General features: G+C 38.2%; 1 protein-coding gene across 1 annotated transcript in view; it reads right to left on the reverse strand.

The window, feature by feature from the left end:
• IQCM (IQ motif containing M) overlaps window positions 1-26133 on the reverse strand; it is a 307184-nt gene that overhangs the window by 153233 nt on the left and 127818 nt on the right. Inside the window, exon 10 of the mRNA XM_043900747.1 lies at window positions 21340-21398. Within this exon, the coding sequence (XP_043756682.1) occupies window positions 21340-21398 (59 nt within the window). The remainder of the gene's footprint in view (window positions 1-21339; window positions 21399-26133) is intronic.

Raw genomic sequence — 26133 nt, forward strand, 5'->3', positions numbered from 1 at the left:
AGCAAAGTTTTCTTTTTGGTTGTTTAAATTAAGATTGATTTTGAATAGCTCACAAAAGAGGGAGCTCTGCCTTCTAAGAGTATTTTTGCTCTGTTATATCAATTTTTATGAACAGGCCTCCATGTACGAGATAAACTGGGAATGCAAATAAAATAGAAATGGTTACTTCTGACTTGTTCGGAGTTTTAAGACCTACTGTGAAATCAAAAGGATTTTGAGTTCATGACTTTTTTTCCTTTTTCTCAGAAGAAATAAGAGAAGTCTTCTAGAAACACATAAATGAGCCAACTATGGTCAAACTTATATGTTCTAACAATAATGTATAAATAAATCTTAAAGGGACATATACACCTGACCATAAGGTGATGTGTGATGTGTATTGTTAAAGTACCAGCAGTGGTCACTGGAGCTCTGCTATTCTCCTAAGTTGCCTTGAATGGCACAGAATTCTTTGTCACGTACTGAAAACTGTCTGTGGTGCGGAAGTGTTAGGGGAAGCACACTGATTGAAACCGCCCACCCTGGCCAGGCACCATCGTAACCATTTGCATGAGCTGTTTTACAACAGGAGGTCCTGGTAAGGAACACAGAACTAATAAGCCTCCACCAACCGGAAGAGCTCGTCAAAGGTCAAAAGGAGACACCACGTGTCCGACCACCTCCCAGAATCCTTCTCTCTGGCGTCCATCTTGGCTGAACAAGGCGTGCACCATCAGCAAGGACTCTGAGTCAGAGTGATTGGCTAAGGACAACCCAGAAACTAATCCCATCACCATAAAACCCGAGACTGTGAGCCACAGTCTCTGTGGCAGAGCTGTTCTCCTGGGTTCCCTCACCCTCCTGCTCTCTGCCGGAGCGCCCTTTCCCGATAAAATCTCTTGCTTTGTCAGCACATGTGTCTCCTCAGACAATTCATTTCCAAGTGTTAGACAAGAGCCCAGTTTCGGGCCCTGGAAGGGGTCCCCCTTCCTGCAACAGAAGGGGGTTTGGGAGAGGGAGGGGGAGAATTGAAGTTAGTTATTTTGGTTAAAGGCTATAGTTAGCATGAATGATTAGAATGAGTGAGTAAAAGCTATAGTTAACATAAGTGATTAGAATGACATTAATTAAAAGAACAAGGAAATGCAAAAATGTTTACAAAATGATGGATATGTTTTGTCTGCTTTTTAATCAATTGAAAAAGAAAAGGATTTATCTTAGGCCCTAGCCATATGGACTTTGATAACAACACATCTCTAAACAATTGGAATGTTAAAATAAAGAGAAATTTGAAGCCGAAGAATAATTTATAGAAGACTTGATGGAAAGTGAGTTATATTTACAAATAATGGGTTTGAAAAGAAGCTATGAAATATACCAAATTTTGATGGTAGTTAGGTCAATTTGGATAAGCTTAATCCTCAAATAGAGAAATGCTTGTGAATCCTTGACTATGAAATGTTGCATAGTTGGTACACAAAAAAGTAAAATCGGAATTTGATTTCCTTTCTGTTACACTGTAAAAACTGATTTTTGAATAACAGCCTGCTCCTAATAGGAGAGAGGGAAAATCATTCAGGGCCTTTATTACAGTTTTCCTAGGAAGCAAAAATTCCTTACATCACAAAAACTATTTCTCATAAATACTTATACATTTTTTCTCTTCTTTGTGATCTACTTCTTACAAAATCTCGTATTCCTAATATTTAATGTGATTTGTGACTATGTTACTTTTTTTTTTTCACTCTAAGGGCACCGATGACTTTTGTTGATACTTTGCAGCCTCTCAAAATTCTTTGCAATTCAAATTCAAATCCCATTTTTAGAAACAAAAGCCTGCTGGTTCCAAACTCAAAATTCTTAAAGATTCAAATGTTTTAAATATGGCCTGAATAACCATAATTTTTGGCCATTTAGAGCCTGCCTGCTTTGCATTTCCTGTAAAACTATAACCAACATTTACTAGCCAAAGATAAGACAAACTCTGAGGCTGTGAAAGACTTCAAGCCACTGCTGCCCATCAGAGTTCACTGACCCAGAGACTCCCCTCTTGCTGTGAGTGAAATCACCAGACAGGAAAGCTCCCCCTCCTCCACTCCCACAGGAGGGCCCTTACTCCCTTCCCCTTCTGAATGGTGACTCTCTGCCATGGTCTCTAGGTCTTCCGCTGTGAGGGGCCTCCTCTCCAACAGCTGTCCACATGAGCCAAATAAAATGTGTTATGTGCCATTGTCACCCAGGACCATATCTTTTCCTTGATTATTCCCAGGATCCTTGAACTCATTATAATGTCCACAATTTTACTTAACTCAGCACTACGATATTGAAAGTTGTCCAATTTATCCAAATCCAAACCATGAAAAGATACCAAAGAAAAATCTCCTTAAGTTAAATATATAACTGTTGCAGGAAGGGGGACCCCTTCCAGGGCCCGAAACTGGGCTCTTGTCTAACACTCGGAAATGAATTGTCCAAGGAGACACATGCTGACAAAGCAAGAGATTTTATTGGGAAAGGGCACCGGGTGGAGAGCAGTAGGTAAGGGAACCCAGGAGAACTGCTCTCCCGCGTGGCTCGCAGTCTTGGGTTTTATGGTGATGGGATTAGTTTCCGGGTGGTCTTTGGCCAATCATTCTAATTCAGAGTCTTTCCTGGTGGCGCACGCATCGCTCAACCAAGATGGATGCTAGCAAGAGGGATTCTGGGAAGTGGACGGACAGGTAGTGTCTCCTCTCGATCTTTCCGATCTTTCCCGAACTCTTCCGGCTGGTGGTGGCCTATTAGTTCCGTATTCCTTATCAGGATCTCCTGCCATAAAACAACTCATGCAAATAGTTACTATGGTGCCTGGCCAGGGTGGGCGGTTTCAATCAGTGTGCTTCCCCTAACATAACAATTAAAATATGATTAATATAAATATATTAGGAGCACACGTGGTAAACTGATTGCATTGATGGCTAATTAATGCCCCCTTAGGTCCCTGTTTTTGCAATGTGATTTTACAGCCCCACCAGTCAGGTGGGGAATCAAGTTACCCACCCAAGAATCTAGGTTAGCCCTGTGAATTGCTTTGACCAAAAGAATTCAATGGAAGTGATGCTATGCCAGTTCTTAGCATGTGCCCCAGAGGCCTTACACAGTTCCATTCTCCTGGAACTCTTCATCTACATGACAACAAGCCAACAAGCCTCTAAAGAATGAGAGAGCATGTGAGAACAGACAAGAGGAACCCATTTGAGTGATCCCCGATGATATCAGCTGAGTACGGACCAGATCATCAGAACCGCCTCATGAGAAATAACAGTTGCGGTTTTCAATTACTACATTCTGTGATGTTACTGTAGCAATGAATCACTGATGCACATACTCACATTTATACACACAGGTTAATACAGTAACTGTCAAATTGATTTTTTTTTTAAGATTTTATTTCAGAGGTAAATTATCTCTGTCAAGTACTGACACTCATGACAAAGATTTTATGGGTTGACTTAAAAAAAAAAAAAAAACTTGAGGTTTGCCAGTGTGAATAGTATGTTCTTATTTTAAGATGTATGCATGTGTGTGTTAGGGAAATAAAATAGAAGCAGTCTTGTTCAGGCTTCAGAGACAAAGGAGCAGAGCAGGCCTCTCACCTTGCTTCTGACCCACCTAGACTGCCCAGACTACTGCTGTGGGTGTCAGCCACAACTTCCCTGAGTGTTGTAAGAGAAACACAATAGATAGATAGGAAGCAGATCTTGGAATCTGTTAAGTCCCTAGAGTAGGTCTGGCCAACCACTCCCTGGACTTAGCAACATTCCAAGATCTGCAAAACAAAGCAAACAGCATTGTAAAAAAAAATAACATAATAGCAGAGCTGCCAGTTTTTTTTTTTTTTGCTCCTAAACTAATAATTGGTTTGTGGCCTGGGGATTATAAGTGAGGCCAAGAAACAGCAGTCCAAAGACTCACCCACGGAGTTGACACTGCCTGGGACCTTTTCCCAATTGGAACTCTGGACTGCTGTCATACAGAACGTCCCAGCGCTAAGTCTGGAGGTCTGCAAATCCAATATGGTGATATATATACTATTGCTCTCCTCTGCTGCTTCTATTTCTTGTTTTCTTTTAAGGTTAGAATATTGAAAGTAGACTAAATAGTTCTCTAATAAATATTTGTATTGTTTACTTGAATATAATGAGTGGCTTATTTTGTTAACAAATCCTCTGAACCTGAGAAGAAAGTGAAAACTTTCAACAAAACCGCATGCTTAGTCACTTCAGTCAGACTCCTTGTGACCTCAGGGACTATAGTCAGCCAGGCTCCTCTGTCCATGGGATTCTTCAGGCAAGTATCCTGGGGTGGGTTTCTGGGCCCTCCTGCAAGGGATCTTCCCAACCCAGGGATAAAACCCGTGTCTCTTACATCTCCTGCGTTGCTAGGTGGGTTCTTTACCACTAAGGCCACCTTTAGTGAAGGTCATTCAGTCGTGTCCAACTCTTTGTGACCCCATGAACTATACAGTCCATGGAATTCTCTAGGCCAGAATACTGGAGTGGGTAGCCTTTCCCTTCTTCCCAACCCAGGGATTGAACTCAGGTCTCCTGCATTGGGGCATATTCTTTACCAGCTGAGCCACAAGGGAAGCCCAAGAATATTGGAATGGGTAGCCTATGCTTTCTCCAGTAGATCTTCCTGACCCAGGAACTGAACCAGGGTTTCCTGCATTACAGGCAGATTCTTTACCAACTGAGCTATCAATGAAGTGGCCACCTGGGAAACCCTGTTTCAAGGTGGTCAGTGACTAAATCCTTATGCAATCAATACGTATGTCTTCAACAGAGGATCCACTTCTCTCCACTCTGATATTTCTGCTTATTATATCAAATACACACTAAACAAATGTTATTCCACTCAGACAACTTCAACAGGTGGCTTTGACCTTTCTCTCACTCCTGTCCAAAGTCCCTAACATGACTTATATGGGACGTATGTCCCCCGAAAGAAACATCAAAAGAATGATAGCCTTACAAAGAATATATTTTCTTAACAATATAGTAGAAGGAGAAGACTTAGAGTACAAGCTTCTCAATTTATGATATGTATCATACGTATGACACTACAGCACTCCTCAACGTTTTTTGTCACCAGGGACTGGTTTTATGGAAGACAACTTTTCCACAGACCATGGTAGGGGATGGTTAGGATAATTCAAGCAAATTACACTTATTGTGCACTTTATTTCTATTATTATTACATCAGCTCCACCTCAGATCATAAGGCATTAGATCTCAGATGTTGGGAACCCCAGTGTAAAACCAAGAGAGGACAAAATTATGTCGAAACTTCAGAAAGGTTGGCATTGGCAATCTCCAATCCTCAATGGTTTGGATAATTTGGGTGACTGACTTCAGGGTTTTTTTTTTCTTTCTTTGTTTCAGGGGTACTAAAAGACAGTCGTACCACATGAACTGACTCTATTACATAAATGTTCAACTTCATGAAAAGTATAAGCATCAGTAGTAAGTAGATGAGATGGGGAAATGCATTATGACTGTAAGATAGATGGAGGCTCAGTAACCACCTCTGAATTAGAGAATCAGTAGGAAGTATCCTTTGCTTACTTCTTCAAATGTAATTTTTAAATGTATTAGCCTTCATAAAGTCTTAAAACAGTTCTGATATGGAGAGAATTATCATTTTATAGATTTTACAGTTCTTATATGGAAAGAATTATCATTCTACAGATTCTCAGTCACTAAAGAGTATCTGTAAAACTCTTGGGCCAAAAGATAAACATTCCAGTTACAAAATAAGTAAGTTCTACGGAAGTAATGTCCAGCAGTTAGTAAATATAGTTAATAATATCATACTGTATATTCAAAAGTTGCTAAGACAGTAGATCTTAAAAGTGCTCATCACAGGAAAAAACTTGTGACTATATGAGATGATGGATATTAACTAGACTTTCTATGATCATTTTGTTATATATACAAATATCGAATCATTATGTTGTACACCTGAAACTCTAATGTATCATTACATGTCAACTATATCTCAATTTTGAAAATTCTGTTAGAAAGTATTTATAAACCTAAGTCATTAAAACTAGGTATGAAACTAGCTATCACCATAGAAGAGATTACCCTCTTTGTCCCCAAGCCACCTCTTTTGAAAGTCACCCTATAAAGGTTGAGAGAAAGACCAGAGCTGAATAGCTGAATTGAAATCTTTCACTTGAGGTTTGACAAATCTATGATCAAGGTGTCAGATCAAAGAGTTTTCAGTGAGAAAAGAAATTAAGCAAGATTACATGTGAGAAAAGATACAATAAGTTAATTAGTAAGTTAATCATGCCTGAATATTAGACACTGAGCTTGGCAAACATTTGAACAGGGAATTTCCTTTCAACTGCTAATGCTTATACGATAATATATATTAAACACTAAATCAGTTTTAGAGTTTGGTTCAGATATTGCCACTAATTAGTTTTGGCTGATATTGAAGTATTTTGCATGCTCCATTTATAAAAGCACTCTTTGCCCATCTGTTCATAGGTTGAAAGTGATTAAAGGATACTTACTTTGGCTGCTGTAAAAGTCAAATACTTTTTTTAAGCTGCAAATATGTGACAAAGCCAGCTCAGGCTGCCAAGTTCAGAAATGCATCAAAAGAGATTTGCGATGCCTCCCTGCCCCCAATTCCTCTTCCAACTTGCATTATCAAAAAGTAAATATCACCGCTTTCCTGATTAGACTAGCATGCCCGCTTTGTCCAAATGCTTTGCAATTTAGTTATAATTTACACAATTTACTCTGATTTGGATCCTCTGCTACCAAGCTGTGTTGAGGGCTTTCGTTTCCTGTACATGCAGCCTTGAAGCAGAAGCATGTGATGCTTTCGTGCTTTGAATGCTGGATCTGAAAGCAATTTGGCTAACAAGTGAAACAAGTTTGTGGCCTACTTTAATACCCTACATGAGGTCTGTTTAGTTTAAAAACAATGCATTATATTCAGCATGGGTGATAGAGATTTTTAAGAACAGGAAGGTAATACATTTCCATAAATAATATTGTCTCAGTATTATTTAGTACTCCACTAGCAAATCTTCCCAGGGGGTTAGGACTTCATGCTAGCAAAACCTGCTCACTTCAAACATCAGAACAGAATTCCTAGCACTTTTAAAAAAGGTGCAATCCTTCTGAAGTGGAAGATAACATCACTTTAATTGAGGCAAAATTTTTAAATAGTTTAAATATCTGAATGAGATGTGTTTCCTTCTGAGCTCTCCACACTCTTGGGTTCTGATCATTCCTCACAATGCTAGCCTGCCCTGACACAAAAAAATGAAGAGTACTCCTTTTTGGCTGTTGTTGTTCAGTCACTAAGTCATGTCCAACTCTTCACAACCCCATGGACTGCAGCATGTCAGGCTTCCCTGTCCTTCACTATTTCCTGGAGTTTGCTCAAACTCATGTCCATTGAGTCAGTGATGCCATCTAACCATCTCATCCTCTGTCCCCTCCTTCTCCTCTTGTCCTCAATCTTTCCCAGCATTAAGGTCTTTTCCAATGAGTCAGCTCTTTGCATCAGGTGGCCAAAGTACTGGAGCTTCAGCTTCAGTATCAGTCATTCCAATGAATATTCAGGGTTGATTTCCTTTAGGATTGGCTGGTTTGATTTCCATGCTGTCCAAAGGAATCTCAAGAGTCTACTCCAGCACCACAGTTCTAAAGAATCAATTTTTCGGTGCTCAGCCTTCTTTATGGTCCAACTCTCACATCTATACACGACTACTGAAAAAACCATAGCTTTGACCAGATAGACATTTGTCAGCAAAGTGATGCCTCTGCTTTTTAATATGCTGTCTAGGTTTGTCTTAGCTTTTCTTCCAAGGAGCAAGCATCTTTTAATTTAATGGCTATACACCATCCGCAGTTATTTTGGAGCCCAAGAAAATAGTTACGATTTCCATTGTTTCCCCATCTATTTGCCATGAAGTTTATGGGACCAGATGCCATGATCTTAGTTCTTTAAATGTTGAGGTTCAAGCCACAGCAACATCTAACTAAATCACATTAAAGGGTGGAAGCTGATATTCTATTTAGAGCCTCTGAGGATACTTGTCTTCAACAGTGTATTACCTACAGTGCTCTAACCAGCACCTATCCAGAAATGCAAATGACACAGTGATCTGGGAGGGTTTTTTCTCCCTACCCAACACTGACTTTCCTAGGAAGACATTCTCCCAGCCCATCAGGCCATATATCTCTGGAAAGATGAGGTTTATTTTTGCTGTTGATGCTTAGTTTCAATTTTCCAACAGCTTTTCCTCAAAAAATGAAAATTTTAAATCCCAGATTCAGTTCAAAAAATGCAATTATTCTTTCCTGCATGTATTAACTTTTTGGAGGAGCACAATTTATTATGAATTAAACCAAAATTATCATTTCACATCACAGACAGCCAAAAGGAAAAACTGGATTTGTTCAAATTTAATTGATTCTGCCTATATGGGCAAGATAGTCATGACACACTCCCAGGGAATTCTCTCTGATACAAGCATTTAAAACACTGTTTTAATGTACATACATGTTTTTATCTGTAGGGCACTTAAAAAAATTACCCTGGAAGATGTAATAAAGACTAGGGTGTTTATGCCAAAGGTGTAATGGGAGTTGACTTTTCTGTGACAGAGTGACCAGAGTTGTCCATTTTTCATAAGCTTATCTATGCAATAGGGAACATAATGAGTTGTCTGGTCGTTCTCCCACAATATTCATTTATTCCTCTTGGGGTAGCCCTTTGCTCTCAATCCAAGCTTTAGTCAGTTATGGAGGAGAGCTGAATCTACCCACTGCCATCTGTCTCTCATCTCTGACCAGAAAGAACAATGAAGATCAGTGCCTGTCCACAGATTATTTGTTCCTAGAATCAAGTTTTAGATAATGAAATAAATCCCTGCAGTAATTCAGGTGATTTTTAAAAACAATTTATGATATTATACTCTATCTGTTATTCCCAAACACCTATGTCTTTTAGGGATTGTCATTTCCAGGAACTGGGGAGACCCCTGAGCAAGCACACTCAGTGTGAGGATCAGAAAGCAGGTCAGATTTTACTAGAAAAACAGGAAATGTGGACAGTCTTCAGAGCAACCTGGAGAGGGATGGGACTTGTAATTCCTCTCCCCAGGCTTCTGCTTCCCTATTCTCCCTCTGGATGAGGTCTTCCATGAAAAAAGTAATTGAAACTCTGAATGTCCCTGTGAAATGAGACATCCGTTTGTCCTCATTTCACTTTTGTGGGTAAGATTACTGTGATTTAGAGGTGAGAACTTATGTGATCCCTCTCTCATTGTGCCTCTTGCTGTTTCTCAGGTGTTTCCTTCTGACTCCACACAGGAACTGTTACCAATAAAGTCTGCTGCTTTCCCTGCCAGGCTGTTAAAGGCGTCAACACGGTGAAACCACTTTTTATAGCAGTAGACAGAAAAAGTATTCATTGACCAAGGAATGGAGAAGCAGGAGGTCTTGCTCTAAAAGCACCTTCTCCCATAAACAAGGATAAGTTTTTCATAGGAAAAGGGGCTAAAGGGACAGAATGGGGCAGAGGTCAAGGTCACTTAGATTCATGGAAATGGGAGATGATTTCCTGGATCAGGGTCAGTGCCTCTTTTCTGCCCTTTTATAATCCTTTGGAGTTTGGTTCAGAAGCAGGTGGAACAAACATGATGACCTTGGTCAAGGATTATAGTATTAAAAGGAGATGATAAAGAGTTGTAGAGCAGTGGTACTCAGCTGTTTTGGCATCAGGGACCAATCTCATGGAAGATAATTTTTCCATGGACCAGGGGGCTGGGGGAGATGGAGTGCTGGTTTGGGGATGATTCTCATAAGGAGCATGCAACCTAGATTCCTCACAAGCACAGTTCCAAGTACCATTTTACTCCTAAGAATCTAATGCTGCCGCTGATCGGACAGGACAGGCAGCAATGCAAGTAATGCGGAGCAGCTGTAAATAGAGATGACGCTTCGCCCACTGCTCATCTCCTGCTGCGTAGCACGGTTCTTAACAGGCCATGGACTGCTAGTGGTCCATGGCTCAGGGGTAGGAGACTCCTGTTATAGCAAGATCTTTGTCCCAGTTTTGAAGTTCAGACAGCTTACACCACTTTCTTGTGGTTAAACTTGTTCATGTCATGTAAACACAGCTAGAAAATACAGTCAGTTTGGTTTTCTGTAAGTTTTCTTAGAAATGAGTTGGGGTGGCTGTTTCCTTGCTTCCTTGATGAAAGCAGGTGTTCTTGTGTTGTTTAATATCAGACTGTATCAGTTATCAACGGGACAGTACGTGAAGAACTGAAGAAAGCAGTAGTGGTGCCAAGAGCCAGAATGTGTACAAAACGAACGTCATGCCATTCTGAATTCACTTCCTTTATTTTAATTTACTTTTATGATTATTTTTGTTTTCACTAGATTTTTATACCATGGGATGATTTATAATGTTTCTGAATTTCAGAAGGCTAAATTTCAAGCTTTTCATAAAATCTTTGCAAACAAGGTAGAGAAATACAGGCTGACTGGGTGATCTTGGGTGGTCCAGTGAAGAGTGTCATTACTAGCTGAGATGGTGAATATACAACAGAAGACATGGGGAAGGAAATACACAATAATTTCAGTTTTGAGAGATGGTTATTGTGGGATAATCCAGTGAAGATATTCAGGAAGGAGTAGAAAGTCTGAGATAGGAATTATAAATACCTGAAAAGGGAAAAAAATCATTAAAAGGCAGAGAAAAGATCCAAACTTTTAGTTCATGCATTGAACATATATATATATTCATTTACTCACTCATTCATTCATTCAGTGTAAGTTGCTTTTTTAACATTGGGGATACACTAATAAATAAAATAGAACATTCCCTTTCCTAAATAAGTTTATGTTTTAGTAGGAGAGACAGATAGTAATCACAGTAAACAAGTTAATAATAGAGTCTGTTAGAAAGCAATGCATGGTATCATAAAAAGTAAGGCAGGGTAAGGTGATCGAGAAGTGGTAGTAGGAGTAGAAATTGCAATGTTAGTGTATGTTTTGCAAATAAGATCATCTATAAATGTACGGACACCAAGGGGGTAAAAAGTGGGAGGGATGAGTTGGGAGATTGGGACTGACATGTACACACTATTGGTACTATGTATAAAACAAACAACAAAAGAGAACCTACTATGCATCTCAGGGAGTCCTACTCAGTGCTCAGAGCTGACCCAGATGAGAAAGAAATCCAAAACTGAGGGGGTATACGTGTACATGTACGTACGGCTCCTCACTTTGCTACACAGCAGAAACTAACACCACACTGTAGGCGTGAACTTCTTATCTCAGGCAAGGGTGACAGGGGCTGAACCCCACGACAGATGTGACGGCTTTGTTGTGAAGCTCTGTAGTTGGTTAGCGTATATGATCACACAAAAAATTCCTCAGACGTATGAGGATGGTTAGGTACATTTCCTGCATCATTGTAGTTCACTTCAGTTCAGTTCAGTCGCTCAGTCGTGACAGACTCTTTGCAACCCCATGAATCACAGCACACCAGGCCTCCCTGTCCATCACCAACTCCCGGAGTTTACTCAAACTCATGTCCATCGAGTCGGTGATGCCATCCAGTCATCTCATCCTCTGTTCTTCCCTTTTCCTCCTGCCCCCAATCTTTCCGAGCATCAGGGTCTTTACCAGTGAGTCAGTTCTTCACACTGAATGGCCAAAGTATTGGAGTTTCAGCTTCAGCATCAGTCCTTCCAATGAATATTCAGGACTGATCTCCTTGAGAATGGACTGGTTTGACCTCCTTGCATTCCAAGGGACTCTCAAGACTCTTCTCCAACATCACAGTTCAAAAGCATCAATTCTTCAGGGCTCAGCTTTCTTTATAGTCCACCTCTCACATCCATACATGACCACTGGAAAAACCATAGCCTTGACCAGATGGACCTTTGTTGACAAAGTACTGTCTCTTCTTTTCAATATGCTATCTAGGTTGGTCATAACTTTCCTTCCAAGGAGTAAGTGTCTTTTAATTTCATGGCTGCATTCACCATCTGCAGTGATTTTGGAGCCCCCAAAAATAAAGTCAGCCACTGTTTCCACTGTCTCCCCATCTATTTCCCATGAAGTGATGGGACCAGATGCCATGAACTTAGTTTTCTGAATGTTGAGCTTTAAGCCAACTTTTTAACTCTCCTCTTTCACTTTCATCAAGAGGCTTTTTAGTTCCTCTTCACTTTCTGCCATAATGGTGGTCATCTGCATATCTGAGCTTATTGATATTTCTCCCGGCAATCTTAATTCCAGCTTGTGCTTCTTCCAGCCCAGAGTTTCTCATGATGTATTCTGCATATAAGTTAAATAAGCAGGGTGACAATATACAGCCTTGACGTACTCCTTTTCCTATTTGGAACCAGTCTGTTGTTCCATGTCCAGTTATAACTGTTGCTTCCTGACCTGCATACAGGTTTCTCAAGAGGTGGGTCAGGTGGTCTGGTATTCCCATCTCTTTCAGAATTTTCCACAGTTTATTGTGATCCACACAGTCAAAGTCTTTGGCATAGTCAATAAAGCAGAAATAGATGTTTATCTGGAACTCTCTTGCTTTTTTGATGATCCAGTGGATGTTGGCAATTTGATCTCTGGTTCCTCTGCCTTTTCTAAACCCAGCTTGAACATCTGGAAGTCCACGGTTCGTGTATTGCTGAAGCCTGGCTTGGAGAATTTTGAGCATTCCTTTACTAGCGTGTGAGATGACTGCAATTGTATGGTAGTTTGAGCATTCTTTGGCATTGCCTTTCTTTGGGATTGGAATGAAAACTGACCTTTTCCAATCCTGTGGCCACTGCTGAGTTTTCCAAATTTGCTAACATATTGAGTGCAGCACTTTCACAGCGTCATCTTTCAGGATTTGAAATATCTCAACTGGAATTCCATCACATCCACTAGCTTTGTTCATAGTGATGCTTCCTAACACCCACTTGACTTCACATTCCAGGATGTCTGGCTCTAGGTGAGTGATCACACCATCGTGATTATTGTAGTCACCACATAACAATTCTCTGGGTCATCACACCGCCATATTCTGAATTCCTTGAGAGTGATTACTTTTCCTTGTGTGTCTGGCAATATGTAATAGATGAAGGGAAGAAAAAGGGGGTAGAGACAGGAAAGAAAGGAGGGATGGCAAAAGAACAGAATGGGGACATATCAGAATCTAAGAAAGTTTGAGGGCTTGCTTGTTTGGGTTTTTATTTTTCAGAATTGAAGTCAGTGTGACTATTTTCCTTAAGAAACTGAATCACAAAGTTGACAAATGATAGACTTCATGAATTGATCTAGGGTATTACAGTTTGGTTCCACTGAACACTGTATTCATAAAATTACATTTGAAATGCTGTATTCTTCCCCGAGCATCACACTTCAAGAGGGAAATATTTCAGTATGGTGAGCACTCATTCCTTTCCTCTGTTTTTATTTCCTTTCCCTTTATGGAACTGCATTTCTTCTTCTCCATTCATTTGACTCCTCTATGATTTGCTTGGTCACGTGATCCAAGCTGGAAGGTCAGCCAGAATATTTCTACATGAAGTGTGAATGTGTGTGTGTGTAATAAGAGACTTTTCTTTTTGGTAAGAACAGAAAGTAACTCAATTACAAACAGCTGGAAGCCAGTCATTTTCCTTACCACATGGAGAACAAGTCTGTAGTAGAGGTTTTAATTGTTCCAAACGGGGACGAGCAGAGATTTAAAATGAAGGAAAGAAGAGCACATCCTAGACATTACTTGAGTCTATTGAGTCCACTGAGTCTAAGATGCTGAACAGATCCCCACCATACTCTACACTTGGAATTTCCACTTACACGAGCAAACAGCTAAACACCATTTTGCTTAAGCTAATTTGAATTAGTATCCTAATAAAGATATAGATAGATAGATAGAGAATCTAAAAAGAGAAAATTGGTAACTAGAGTGGTTTCAAAAAGACTGACTCAGGAGCAGTGGTTACCATTTCAAGGTAGATAGGTGCTGAGCCTCACACAGAGAACTGTCAAGATCAGAGCACTACTTAGAATGAAATGGGATTCCACTTGAACAGAGTCATTACTAGTCCCTGGAGTTTTCAGCAAGAGGCTGTGTAGAAGCTTCAGCCTTTGGATAGTTTCCATAGGAAATCTCTAAGGCTTCTATAATTCTATAGAATTAATATATAGAATTAATTCTATATAAATCTATAGAATTAATATTCTATAATTCTATAATTTCCCAAAGACAAAACACACTAAAGGAAGCATCACTGGAGAAATATCATTCACTATACATTTATTTTCAAAAAACACTTAGCCTCTACTGACCCAGAAAAAAGTTGTTCACAGAAGATTCTATGAACAAGCTAATATTACACTGTGTGCATGTGTGCTAAGTCACATCGGTCATGTCAGACTCTTTGAGACCCTATGGATTGTAGCCCTCTAGGCTCTTCTGTCCATGGGATTCTCCAGGCAAGAATACTGGAGTGGGTTGTCATGCCCTCCTCCAGGGGGTCTTCCCAACCCAGGGATCAAACCTATGTCTCTTAAATCTCCTGCATTAGAAGGTAGGATCTTTACCACTAGTGCCACTATTAGTAGATAACAAATTTCAGAAGAGATCAAAGGAAAGTCATTAGGTGGTAAACTGTATAAGTGTTTTGAGATAAAATAGGTGGACTTGACCCATTTCAGGAAAAATAATGATGGACAAGTGTAGTAATTTTAGAGACATAAAGGAAAAATTTAAATGGCTATATTTCTATACTTTGAAATGTGACTTTCATACTTAGATATACCAGGAAATGTACAGTATTCTATAAAATCAAAAAAGAGGAAATTTAGAATTCTTAGCACAATTTTGCCTTTTAGTAACACATTAGTGAGTCATATCCAGCAACTACTACCCTTTTAGTTCTAGCATGCTACAAAATAGAAAGGGAAAGTATATAATTATTCCTCATCTACATATTTACATGAACTATCTGGATTCTTGGGATCCTAAAGAATGAAAAAAAAAAAGAAACTTAAAATTTATAAAATGGTACACTTCATTGATGGCATATATAAACAATGTTTATATCATCCAGAATTAATAGTAAAAAGGTAGAAGGCTGATTACCACCTTTTGAACTTCTTACAACTTGAACATTATGAGTCAACAACAGAATGTTTTTCCTCTATGAATTAAAAACTCATCAATTGTTCTATTCTATGCTTAAAAATCAGTCAGTCATTTTCAAAAGCAATTATGTACTTTAGAAATTCACCAAAAGGAAAATTCATCGCTAAAGTCAGATGAACAGCTCACTGCAGAAAAACATTGAAAGAGAATAAATGTTTTGTTTATGAAATACCATAGTATATCTAAATGAATATGATACTATTTACAATACAGTTAGAGTAGCCAAGGAAATTCAAGTGGACCTCAAGAAAAATATATGAAGAACAACTTTCTCACAGAAAATAAAAGTACAATGTCACTATAATACTATAATAGATTACAATCCTGGTTCACAATTTTTGCTTAGATAATGAAACCAGTTCTATTTGCCAACTGTAGAGGGTTCCCCCAAAGCTGTGGCTATGGGTAGAAGAATTCCATCATGTTTTTCTTTCCTATAACTAAGAAGAGGGGGAAAAACAAAGTTATATTTATGTAGCCTGGAAATGGTAATATATGTACAATGTATTTTTACCCTTGAAATGCAAAAGTACTTTAGAAATTGGACAGTACCCTACTGAAATTGACTGATGACTAATGAAAGGTCATAACATACTCTGTTCTCATGTCGACTCTAAGGAAAACTCTAGCTGAAAATACATGAGAAATTTCTAACAAGAAGAAAATTTAAATACAAGCTTAAAGGGTTCCAACGTTTGGATTCTAAGGGCTTCCTGGATAGCTCAGCTGATAAACAATCTACTCGCAATGCAGAAGACCCCAGTTTGATTCCTGGGTCAAGAAGTTGCCCTAGAAAAGGGATAGGTTACCCTTTCCAGTATTCTTGGGGTTCCCTGGTGGCTCAGATGGTAAAGAATCTGCCTGCAAGTCAGGAAACACTTGGGTTTGATCCCTGGTTTGGGAAGATTCCCCTGGAGGAGGGCATGGCAACCCATTCCAGTATTCTTGCCTGGAGAATCCCCATGGACAGAGGAACCATGTAATTTCTGATAGAAATGATATAGGATTTCAAATAAACAAGAAAATCTTAATAGTGTTTCACTTAAATATTTTCAGTGAAATATGTCAGCATATGAAATATTTACAGTTTTATATCATTCACTTGTGTTTGTTGTTGTCCAGTCGCTAAGCCGTGTCCGACTCTTTGCCACCCCATGGACCGTAGCCTGCCAGGCTCCTCTGTCCGTGGGATTTCCCAGGAAAGAATACTGGAGTGGGTTGCCATTCCCTTCTCCAGGGGATCTTCCTGATCCAGGGATCGAACAGGTGTCTCCTACACTGGCAGGCGGATTCTATACCACTGAGTCACCAGGGAAGCCCGTATTGTTCACTACTTTACTTTATTTTCATGTTGCTTCACTTTTATCTTTCTCTTTCTCTCCAGAAGCACTCTTATACATGCTAATTCATTAGTTTCAGTCTACTATTGTCAGAAAGGCTGTTAAAATTTAAGATACAAAGAACATAAAAGCAGCCTGACTGAGTAAGAACACTATAAAATGAGGGTTGGATTCTAGTAACAGTTTTTGTCTGTTTGTTTTTTTGTGTGACCTTTTGTGATCTTAAAGAAGTCACTTTAGTCTTCATTTTCGCAACTGAAAATTAAAGGATTGAATCAAGTGCTCTCTAAACTTCCCTTCAGTCATCATCCTCTAAAACGTTTATGATATCTCTGCAAAAATTAGCTAGATGTCCCTACAAAACTGCCCCAGCTCTTTATGCGGTAACAGATGGCAGACGGTACAGGAAAACGTTTTGCATTCAGAGTCACTGCTTGGCTTCAGGAAAATAAAAACAATAAGCACTCACCTTTCAGACTGTACAATTTTTATCATTGAAAAACTGGACTAAATTCTAATTTAGCAATACCTATGAGGAAAAGAAAAAGACTTCCCAATCAAACTAACCAGGTAAAGGATATTTATAGGAAAAAGACTTACCCAAGAAAATAAGATAACACTATCAACTAGTTTAAAAATGTACATATAGTATTTTTTTTTCCTTTAAAGCTAATCTTTTTGTGAAAAGGCTTTAGATGACAAATTCAATTTAAAAGACATGAATTATTCAGATATTCGATTTTCTCTATGTAATTTTCAGTATGTTGTCTTTTTTTAAGAATTTTTCCATTTCATCCTAGTCTTTGAATGTAATAGGCAAGAAGTTTCTCATATAATCTTTTATCTTGTCGCTGTCCACAGAATATATAGTGATTCTACTTTTTTCATTTTTAATATTGGCAATTTGTCTTTTATCTTAGTTTTGTTAGGAGTTTACAAATTCTATATTCTTAAAATTTAATATTTTCAAAGAACCAACTTTTGGCTTTTTTAATTTGATTTATTGTTTCTGATTTCTATTTCATTGCTTTCTGTTTTTATCTCTATAATAAATGTCACACATGCATCTAAAAAAATGTATATTCTACAGTGGTTGGCTATCAGTTCAGTTCAGTTCAGTCGCTCAGTCATGTCTGCCTCTTTGCAACACCATGAATCGCAGCAGGCCAGGCCTCACTGTCCATCACCAACTCCAGGAGTTTACTCAAACTCATGCCCATCGAGTTGGTGATGCCATCCAGCCATCTCATCCTCTGTCATCCCCTTCTTCTCCTGCTCCCAATCCCTCCCAGCATCAGGGTCTTTTCCAATGAGTCAACTCTTCGCATCAGATAGCCAAAGTATTGGAGTTTCAGCTTCAGCATCAGTTCTTCCAATGAACACCCAGGACTGATCTCCTTTAGGATGGACTGGTGGGATATAGTCATCTATAAATGTCAATTATGTCAAATGAATTGAAGGTTTGTTAAAATATGCTGTGTTGTTATTTATTCTTTTTTATTTTACTAATTTTCCTATCAATTACTAAAAAAGGAATGTAAAAAAGTCTCCTGTCATAATTATGGAGTTGTCCATTTTATTATTTAATCCTGTCAGTTTCTACTTTATCTATTTATGTTGTTCTGTCACTAATCCATCTCTGACTCTTTGCGACCCCATGGACTGCAACACACCAGGCCTTCCTTTCCATCACTATCTCCTGGAGTTTGCTCAGACTCATGTCCATTAAGTCGGTGATGCCATCCAACCATTTCATCCTCTGTCGTCCCCTTCTCCTCCTGCCTTCAATCTTTCCCAGCATCAGGGTCTTTTCCTATGAGTTGGCTCTTTGCATCAGGTGGCCAAAGTAATGGAGCTTTAGCTTCAGCATCAGTCCTTCCAATGAATATTCAGGACTGATTTCCTTTAGGATGGACTGGATGGATCTCCTTGCTGTCCAAGGGACTCTCAAGAGTCTTTTCCAACAACACAGTCTGAAAGCGCAGTTCTTCAGCATTCAACTTTCTTGATATCCAACTCTCACATCCATATGTGACTATTGGAAAAACCATAGCCTTGACGAGATGGACCTTTGTTGACAAAGTAATATCTCTGCTTTTAATATGCTGTCTAGGTTGGTCATACCTCTTTTTTCCCAAGGAACAAGTGTCTTTTAATTTCATGGCTGCAGTCACCATCTGCAGTGATTTTGGAGCCTGTCACTGTTTCCTTTCTTTCCCCATCTATTTGCCATGAAGTGATGCGACCAAATGTCATGATCTTAGTTTTCTGAATGTTGAGTTTTAAGCCAGCTTTTTCACTCTCCTCTTTCACTTTCATCAAGAGACTCTTTAGTTCTTCTTCACTTTCTGCCATAAAGGTGGTGTCATCTGCATATCTGAGGTTACTGATATTTCTCCCAGCAATCTTGATTCCAGCTTGCACTTCATCCAGCCCAGTGTTTCTCATGATGTACTCTGCATATAAGTTAAACAAGCAGGGTGACAAACTACAGCCTTGATGTACTCCTTTCCCGATTTGGAACCAGTCTGTTGTTCTATGTCCGGTTCTAACTGACCTGCATACAGATTTCTCATGAGGCAGGTCAGTGACCTGGTATCCCCATCTCTTGAAGAATTTTCCAGTTTGTTTGGATCCACACAGTCAAAAGCTTTGGTGTAGTCAATAAAGCAGAAGTAGATGTTTTTCTGGAACTCTCTTGCTTTTTCGATGATCCAATGGATGTTGGCAATTTGATCTCTGGTTCCTCTGCCTTTTCTAAATCCAGCTTGAACATCTGGAAGTTCACAGTTCACGTACTGTTAAAGCCTGGCTTGGAGAATTTTGAGCATCACTTTGCTAGCATGTGAGATGCAGGCAGATTCTTTACCAGCTGAGCCACAAGGGAAGCCCTCCTCACTCATGTGCTGGCATTCTAAGACTTCCATGGAAATCTGAGGTGTTTACTAAGTCCCTGTCATTTGGCAGGAGTTGAATTCCAATTTCTGCCTCTCTCCATGGTAAAAAGCAACTGAACATTCTGCCTAGGCTTTACATTCCACAAATGTTAGAGGAGTTTGTCTCATTCACCCTGTCCTTAGCATCTAAAATAGCAGGTTCTTAATGTTTATTGTCAAATTAATAAACTATGAAAGACTGAAAGAAAATTTTCTCAACAGGACAAGATACAAATCTGTTTTTCCTTTTCCTCTGGAAATTGTTCATTAATTTGATTATATTTTCTGAGTATCCACTACATTCCATAGCTTGTGCCATGAACTGTAAATTGAAGCATTAATAGAATCAACCATCCCTGCCCTTGAAGAATTTGAAATTTTAGCCAGGTTTCATCTGACATAATTTAGCTTATAGTAGATAGCTATGGCTCTGAAATTAAAGGACCTATATTTGAATCCAGTTCCCTCACTGACTAGCTGAATGGCCCTAAGTGAAATAGTCAACATGTTTACCCATCAGTAACATAAAAATATATCATGTGTTGTTATGGGAGTTATATGCAAGTACCTTATACAAGATAAACACAGAATGATTGCTATTACTAAATTCATTATGACACTAGCTCTCAGAAAATATCTAATCTTAAATTGGATATTTATTTATTGGATATTTAAATAATTGCACTGCATTATTTCATAGTCATATTTGGCCTAGATTCACCATATAGTGCAATTCTATAGTGCTTGAACTTTAGAGTCAGATGCATTTTGAAATTCAGATTTTGTTTCAAAGTCTAGGAAATTAATATAGCATGTATGCCATATATTATATAACATTGAAGTACAGTCTGTGGCATGTCCTATCATTAAATATATTTTTAATTAATACAATTAATGTTCATATGTATGCAATACTGGACTATTTGCATGAAGTGGGAAAAGTGTAGACTATGAGTGGTCATAATCACTTGTTATTTCAATCGGGTTTGACACTAAAGTTTTGGCACCATCTTAGGTGACAGCAGTTTTCAGTTTCTGGAGCTTTTCAGATTTGGAATTATGAATGAGGGATTATGGACATTGTATAGGCACACCTTAGGAGCAATTGAGAGAAGGAATTAAGCAGGATGTCTGGTAAGAGAAAGTAGCCTGAAAAATATATTTGAATAAGCCTGTATTTACTAGGGGGTTAGATTTCCAAACTGGTTGCTTCTGGCAAACTTTAGTCTCCAAGGTTTACCCTTTTACTATCTGCATCTATATGGTTTGACATAGAGCTTTGCAGCAGGCTGGTGCAAAAACAATATCAGATGAATTAATAAATGAATGTATTACCAATGCAAAAGAAAGTACAAGTTTGAAACCTATCTTTTTCAGAAACTTCACTATTAGCTCTCAACAATCCCTTCTTTCCACTTCACTCTCCAACTATCTCACAAAATCAGTTAGTTTTTCACAAAAGTCTGTCAACAAATATGCTACACAGAGAAGCAATCTTAAGAATCCCTCACAGAGTGACTGAAGAGCATGCTGTACCATAGCGGACTGTAGTACGTAATGTCTAACACCAAACTACTGAAGCATCATGTAGCACTGTTTATAGAGTGCTTTTACTAGCCACTGTGAACTACAGCCTGGTCTACTGAATGAGCAATATACGCTCAAAAAAAATAAAAAGAATTGTTTTCCCTTGCTTCAATCAAATTAAATGGGAACTTTGAAAAAGATATGTTCATACTGTGAGTTTTCAACAACCTACACTTCTTTAAACCAGATACTTGTCAGGATAAAACCAAAGCAAGCACATTAATTTATACATTCATGCTATCATATAAAAGGTGTACCTGGGTCGTGGCTTTGATTCTGGTTTTACAGATTGTTGTTCTTTTTTCATAAAGTTTTTCTAGAAGAAAGAATTGACACAATTAGGAAAATAACTTCACTGTCAATAAAATTTTAATTCCATTAATGTTCTATTATATTAATCAAAGGGAGAAAGAACTTTAGTATTAATATTTAATACTAAATAAAGGCCTGATCATACTATATATTAAAAGCCTGGACAATGATATACATATGTATGTCAATCTGCTCATGTTAAGTCACTTCAGTCATGTCCAACTCTTTGCGACCCTACTCACTATAGCCCACCAGGTCCCTCTGCCTGTAGGATTTCCCCGGCAAGAATACTAGAGTGGGTTGCCAAGGCCTCCTCCAGAGGATCTTCTTCACCCAGGGATCGAACCTGCATCTTCTGCGTCTCCTGCATTGCAGGTGGAATCTTTACCACTGAGCCACTGGAGAAGCCCCAATTATGAGCCTAAAAACGTATATAAATAAGTGTACTCAGCAGCATATGATCATAGAACCTCCTCCAGCATATTTTGGCCCCCAGGAATACAATTCTTACGGATTATTTCAGTGAACAAATACCTATAAAGATCTACTACAGATAAGAATTTATTTATTTAGTTATTTGTCCTCCACTTATAAAAATATTAAAGCAGCTTCCAAAAATACAGTATGTATTAAAAAGAAAAAAAAGAATATCAAGTTGAAAGGAAAATATAAATAGAAAAATAATGTCAAGTGTTTCTGATTTTGCTTAATGTGTTATACAGATTTGTCTCTCAAATTTCTAGCTATCAAAATATTGTGGCCTAAACTGTGTTCCCCTAAAATTCATATACTAAAGCCCTAATCCCCAGATGTGATTATATTTGGAGATAAGGCCTTTTAGGAGGTAATGAAGATTAAATGAGATCATAAGAGTGAGGCCCTAACCCAATATGACTGGTGACCTGGCAACAGGAGGAGGGGCCACCTGTGTGCTGCAAAGAAAAGGCCATGTGAGGACACAGCAAGAAGAAGAAATCTATAAGTCAAGGAGAGAAGCCTCAGGAAAAACTCTTTAGCTTCCACTGTTAACTTCCACTGAGTGAGCCACTCAGTCTGTAGTGGTTTATTATGGCAGGCCTGGCAAGCTAAAAACACAAAGTAGTCAAGAAAGCACAGTGGTTCTAACACTCACAGTGTCTATAAGAGAAGCACACTTATTTTCTGTAAATTTTTTTTCCATTAGATAAACTTTTCCATTAGACTAACTTTGAAGATTAGTTTTTCTAATTAACTTTTCTTCTAAAATATCTTCCATGAGTACTTTAAAGGAAGCCTGGGATAATGGCGTGGTCAGCTTCAAGAGCATCTCTTCAATAATGACACTAGAGTGTTTAGTACAGATCTTTTATACAATCCTTCAATACCAGTCAACAGTTGAAAGAACAACTCAGACAGATGATTTTTCAAGACCTCAAAGTAACTGGGCCATTCATTCCCTTTCTGGCCATTAGGTATAATCCAAAGCTTAAACTGATACCTAGAGGTACTGCATACCCAATTTATAATCTGCTATGTCAACTATTTTCCCCAAAATAGCTTTTGAAATGATGGCCTTGAATGAGAGGAATTTGAGGTAATCTTGTTAATGAGTAAAGATGAATGGATTTTGGATTGCTGGTGTTGTCTTCCCTCTCAGACTCTAGAAGAAGTCAGTACCAGAAAGAGTCTTGGCTATAGATGTGTTTCTGATACCACAAGGAAAATATTTATTTTAGTAGACTCTAGAAGAAGTCAGTACCAGAAAGAGTCTTGGCTATAGATGTGTTTCTGATACCACAAGGAAAATATTTATTTTAGTTTTGCTTTTAAAGTTTCAAGAATATATATTTCACCACTGTTTGGCAACTGGAGTCAAAGAAGTCTCTTCTATAAAATCTCAGGATATATAAAGAGTAAAAATAAACATGAAATATGGAAGAAATTTGCATTTGTATTGCAATTGCACTCAGTTTTAAGACACAGAGTGATTATTTTAAATATATTAAACAAATCATAAACCCCTCCTTTGGAGTCAAGCTTCACTCTATCCTATAGTGAGTATTCTCCTGCATACAGTCTGACTTGTATGTGTAAATTTTTATTTCATGCTATTCATTTTTTAAGGTTGAAGATTAACTTTTCTTCTATAGTTACGTTAGAATACAATAATAATCTTGAGAAGCACTTCGTATCATTTCTTGACTACTTGTTACTTTTAGAACTCCCTGATCACGTTTTCTATTTCAAAGCAAAAAAATCATCCTCAAAAGTAATATTGTACTTTTAAAAATGTATGTGCACATATAGGTGATAATAAAACATGAAACAGGACCTATATTTTAAAAACCACCCTCAGGATGTTCCATGACACATATTCATGGCTAGAAAAATACTCATGGCTATACAAATTATGTTTTAACCTATATATTCCATACTTTTGCACAAAACAAAGTACTTGGCTTGAAACACACTGTCCTTATAAGATACTACTATTTACACTTGCCAACTTGATTTTTTTAACTGCCTCCTTCTCTGGCCATATGACATACTCTCCATTACGCAGGGTGTCAGATATGAAGGTCATTCAGCAAAGCAACCAGACAACCATTCTTTTTTTAAAATGGTGGTTGTAAGACACAGACTAAAAGGCAGCCACCCCAACTTCAGGATTTTTTAAATTTATTTATTTGTCTGTTCTGGGTCCTAGTTATGTATGCAGGATCTTTATTAGTGGCAGGCAAATTCCCAGTTGCTAGTTCCCTGACCAGGGATCAAATCTGGGCCCCCTGCATGGGAATGTGGAGTCTTGGCCACTGGACCACCAGGGAAGTCCCTCAGACAAACAGTCTTGAGGATTTTTCTTACTAAAATGTTCTCTGATTTTTTTCCAGTGACATCTGTCCTTTCTTTTTCTTCCTACTTAACATAATTAGAACCTGAGGGGTTTGGGGTCATCTTTTTGCAAAGTCAGTAGCAGTCCTTTATTTAAGGGTTCTTGGTTTTTTACCTAAGTCTTAGTTTTCTCCATCCCTACATATTAAAATTGCAAGTCCATTCTGCCTTGATGTTTCTATTCCATTCTCTCTCAAAGTGTTTCCCCTTGCCACAGCTGCCATCTGCTTCTCAAGACCTCCTCACGGTCCTAGTCTCTTCATGGCAATGCATTTCAAGCGACACATTCTAAATACTTGGTTGAAGATGTAAGTCACTTACTAAACACTCATGTCAAATTCCCAATGTTTTTAACAACCTGTGTAGATTTATTTCAAAACTTTTTTCAGACTCCTTTCCTACATATTTTCTCAAATCCCACAATTTAACTGGCACCAACTTGGGATAATTCACATAATATTATTACATCTCAAACTTCCTTTCAGAAGCAGCTGTCTAATCTACCAATTCCCATTTCTTTCCAAATCTCATCTGGAATTTGTTTTCCTTTTGACAATGCCGCTAATTTCTCTCACAGTTTAATGATTAAATTGTTGCACTGATTAACCAGAGATGAAATACGGGAAAAAAGCCTTTCATTTTGCAACTTCATGCTAACCATGTTTCTATGTTACTACTATTAGCATCAAATTCTGCAATATGTTTGCAGTATAAAGGTAATCTATAATTGGCACATTATGCCTCCAACACTTTACCCTAAAATGTAGTTAAAGGGTATTTTCTAAGTAGCAAGAAATTTTCATAGTTTAAACAGCTTTGTGACCCTACCAGAAGCATATATAAATACACATTTAAGGTAAATGAAATGTTTGTTTAAAAATAGGTAACTGTGAACAGAAAACCACTAATAGCATATACATGTAAAATTACAAATTACACATTAAAACATGTGAAGTAAACTGAAAAGCTTTTTCTGCCAAGCTTGAATATAAACATTCATGTTTCCCCAGCAGAAGTCAGTCATGTCACCAGCACATTCTGTGAAATAGCAGTGAGTTGCATTCCTTATAGTGCTATTGCTTTCTGATAAGAAATATTTTAAAAAAGAAAACTGTCAATAAGTTGCACACATGCAGAACCAGAAGGCACAAAACACATGATTTTGGAATTTTTCACAAGTCATTTTCTTTACATTGTTGTATTTTAGCGTTTCTAAGAACACACAGAAAGAACAGGAAGGTTTTCAAGCCAGAGAAACACCCCCAGGAAGTTGCCATAGGCCCAGGTAACCCCTAGTCTCTCCAAATCTTCTCATAGAGCCATAGAAGCCTCCACTTTGAAGGTGTTCTCAAGTGTGGTGTCTTCTTTACTTTCCATATGAGAAGTCAGGGGAATACCACAAGGAATACTGGTCACTTGGTAATAGCCAAGGCCTCAAAGAGTCATTCAACTTTCAGATGAGGAAAGACTGAAGGAGGCAGCCCAATGAAACATAGGTTGGTCCTTTACCAATCACTAGACAAAATTTCTTTAATCTCCAAGGGAAATCAAGACTCTTTGATATGTAGGACTTTAAGGATAACATGGTAGCAATACAAAGATGGGTAAGAAAGACTGATAGAGAAGTTTACATCCCAATATAAGTCCCTCTGAGGGGTGAAACTTATTTGTAAAAGATAAAATAAGGAAGCATGTTCATAGCAACAAATCAGAGAATAATACTATAATACATTCTAAAAGCAAAAATCAAAGATACTTTAAATGCATAGCTGAGATGAAGGGGAAGTAATGGAATTGCTCTCTGGTCAAAAATAAGAAGAAATGTTGAATTTAGATGGTCGGGAGAAATAGCAATAACTTCAGATATG

Source organism: Cervus elaphus, chromosome 5 (genome assembly GCF_910594005.1).
Source record: "Cervus elaphus chromosome 5, mCerEla1.1, whole genome shotgun sequence".
NCBI classification, from domain to species: Eukaryota; Metazoa; Chordata; class Mammalia; order Artiodactyla; family Cervidae; genus Cervus; species Cervus elaphus.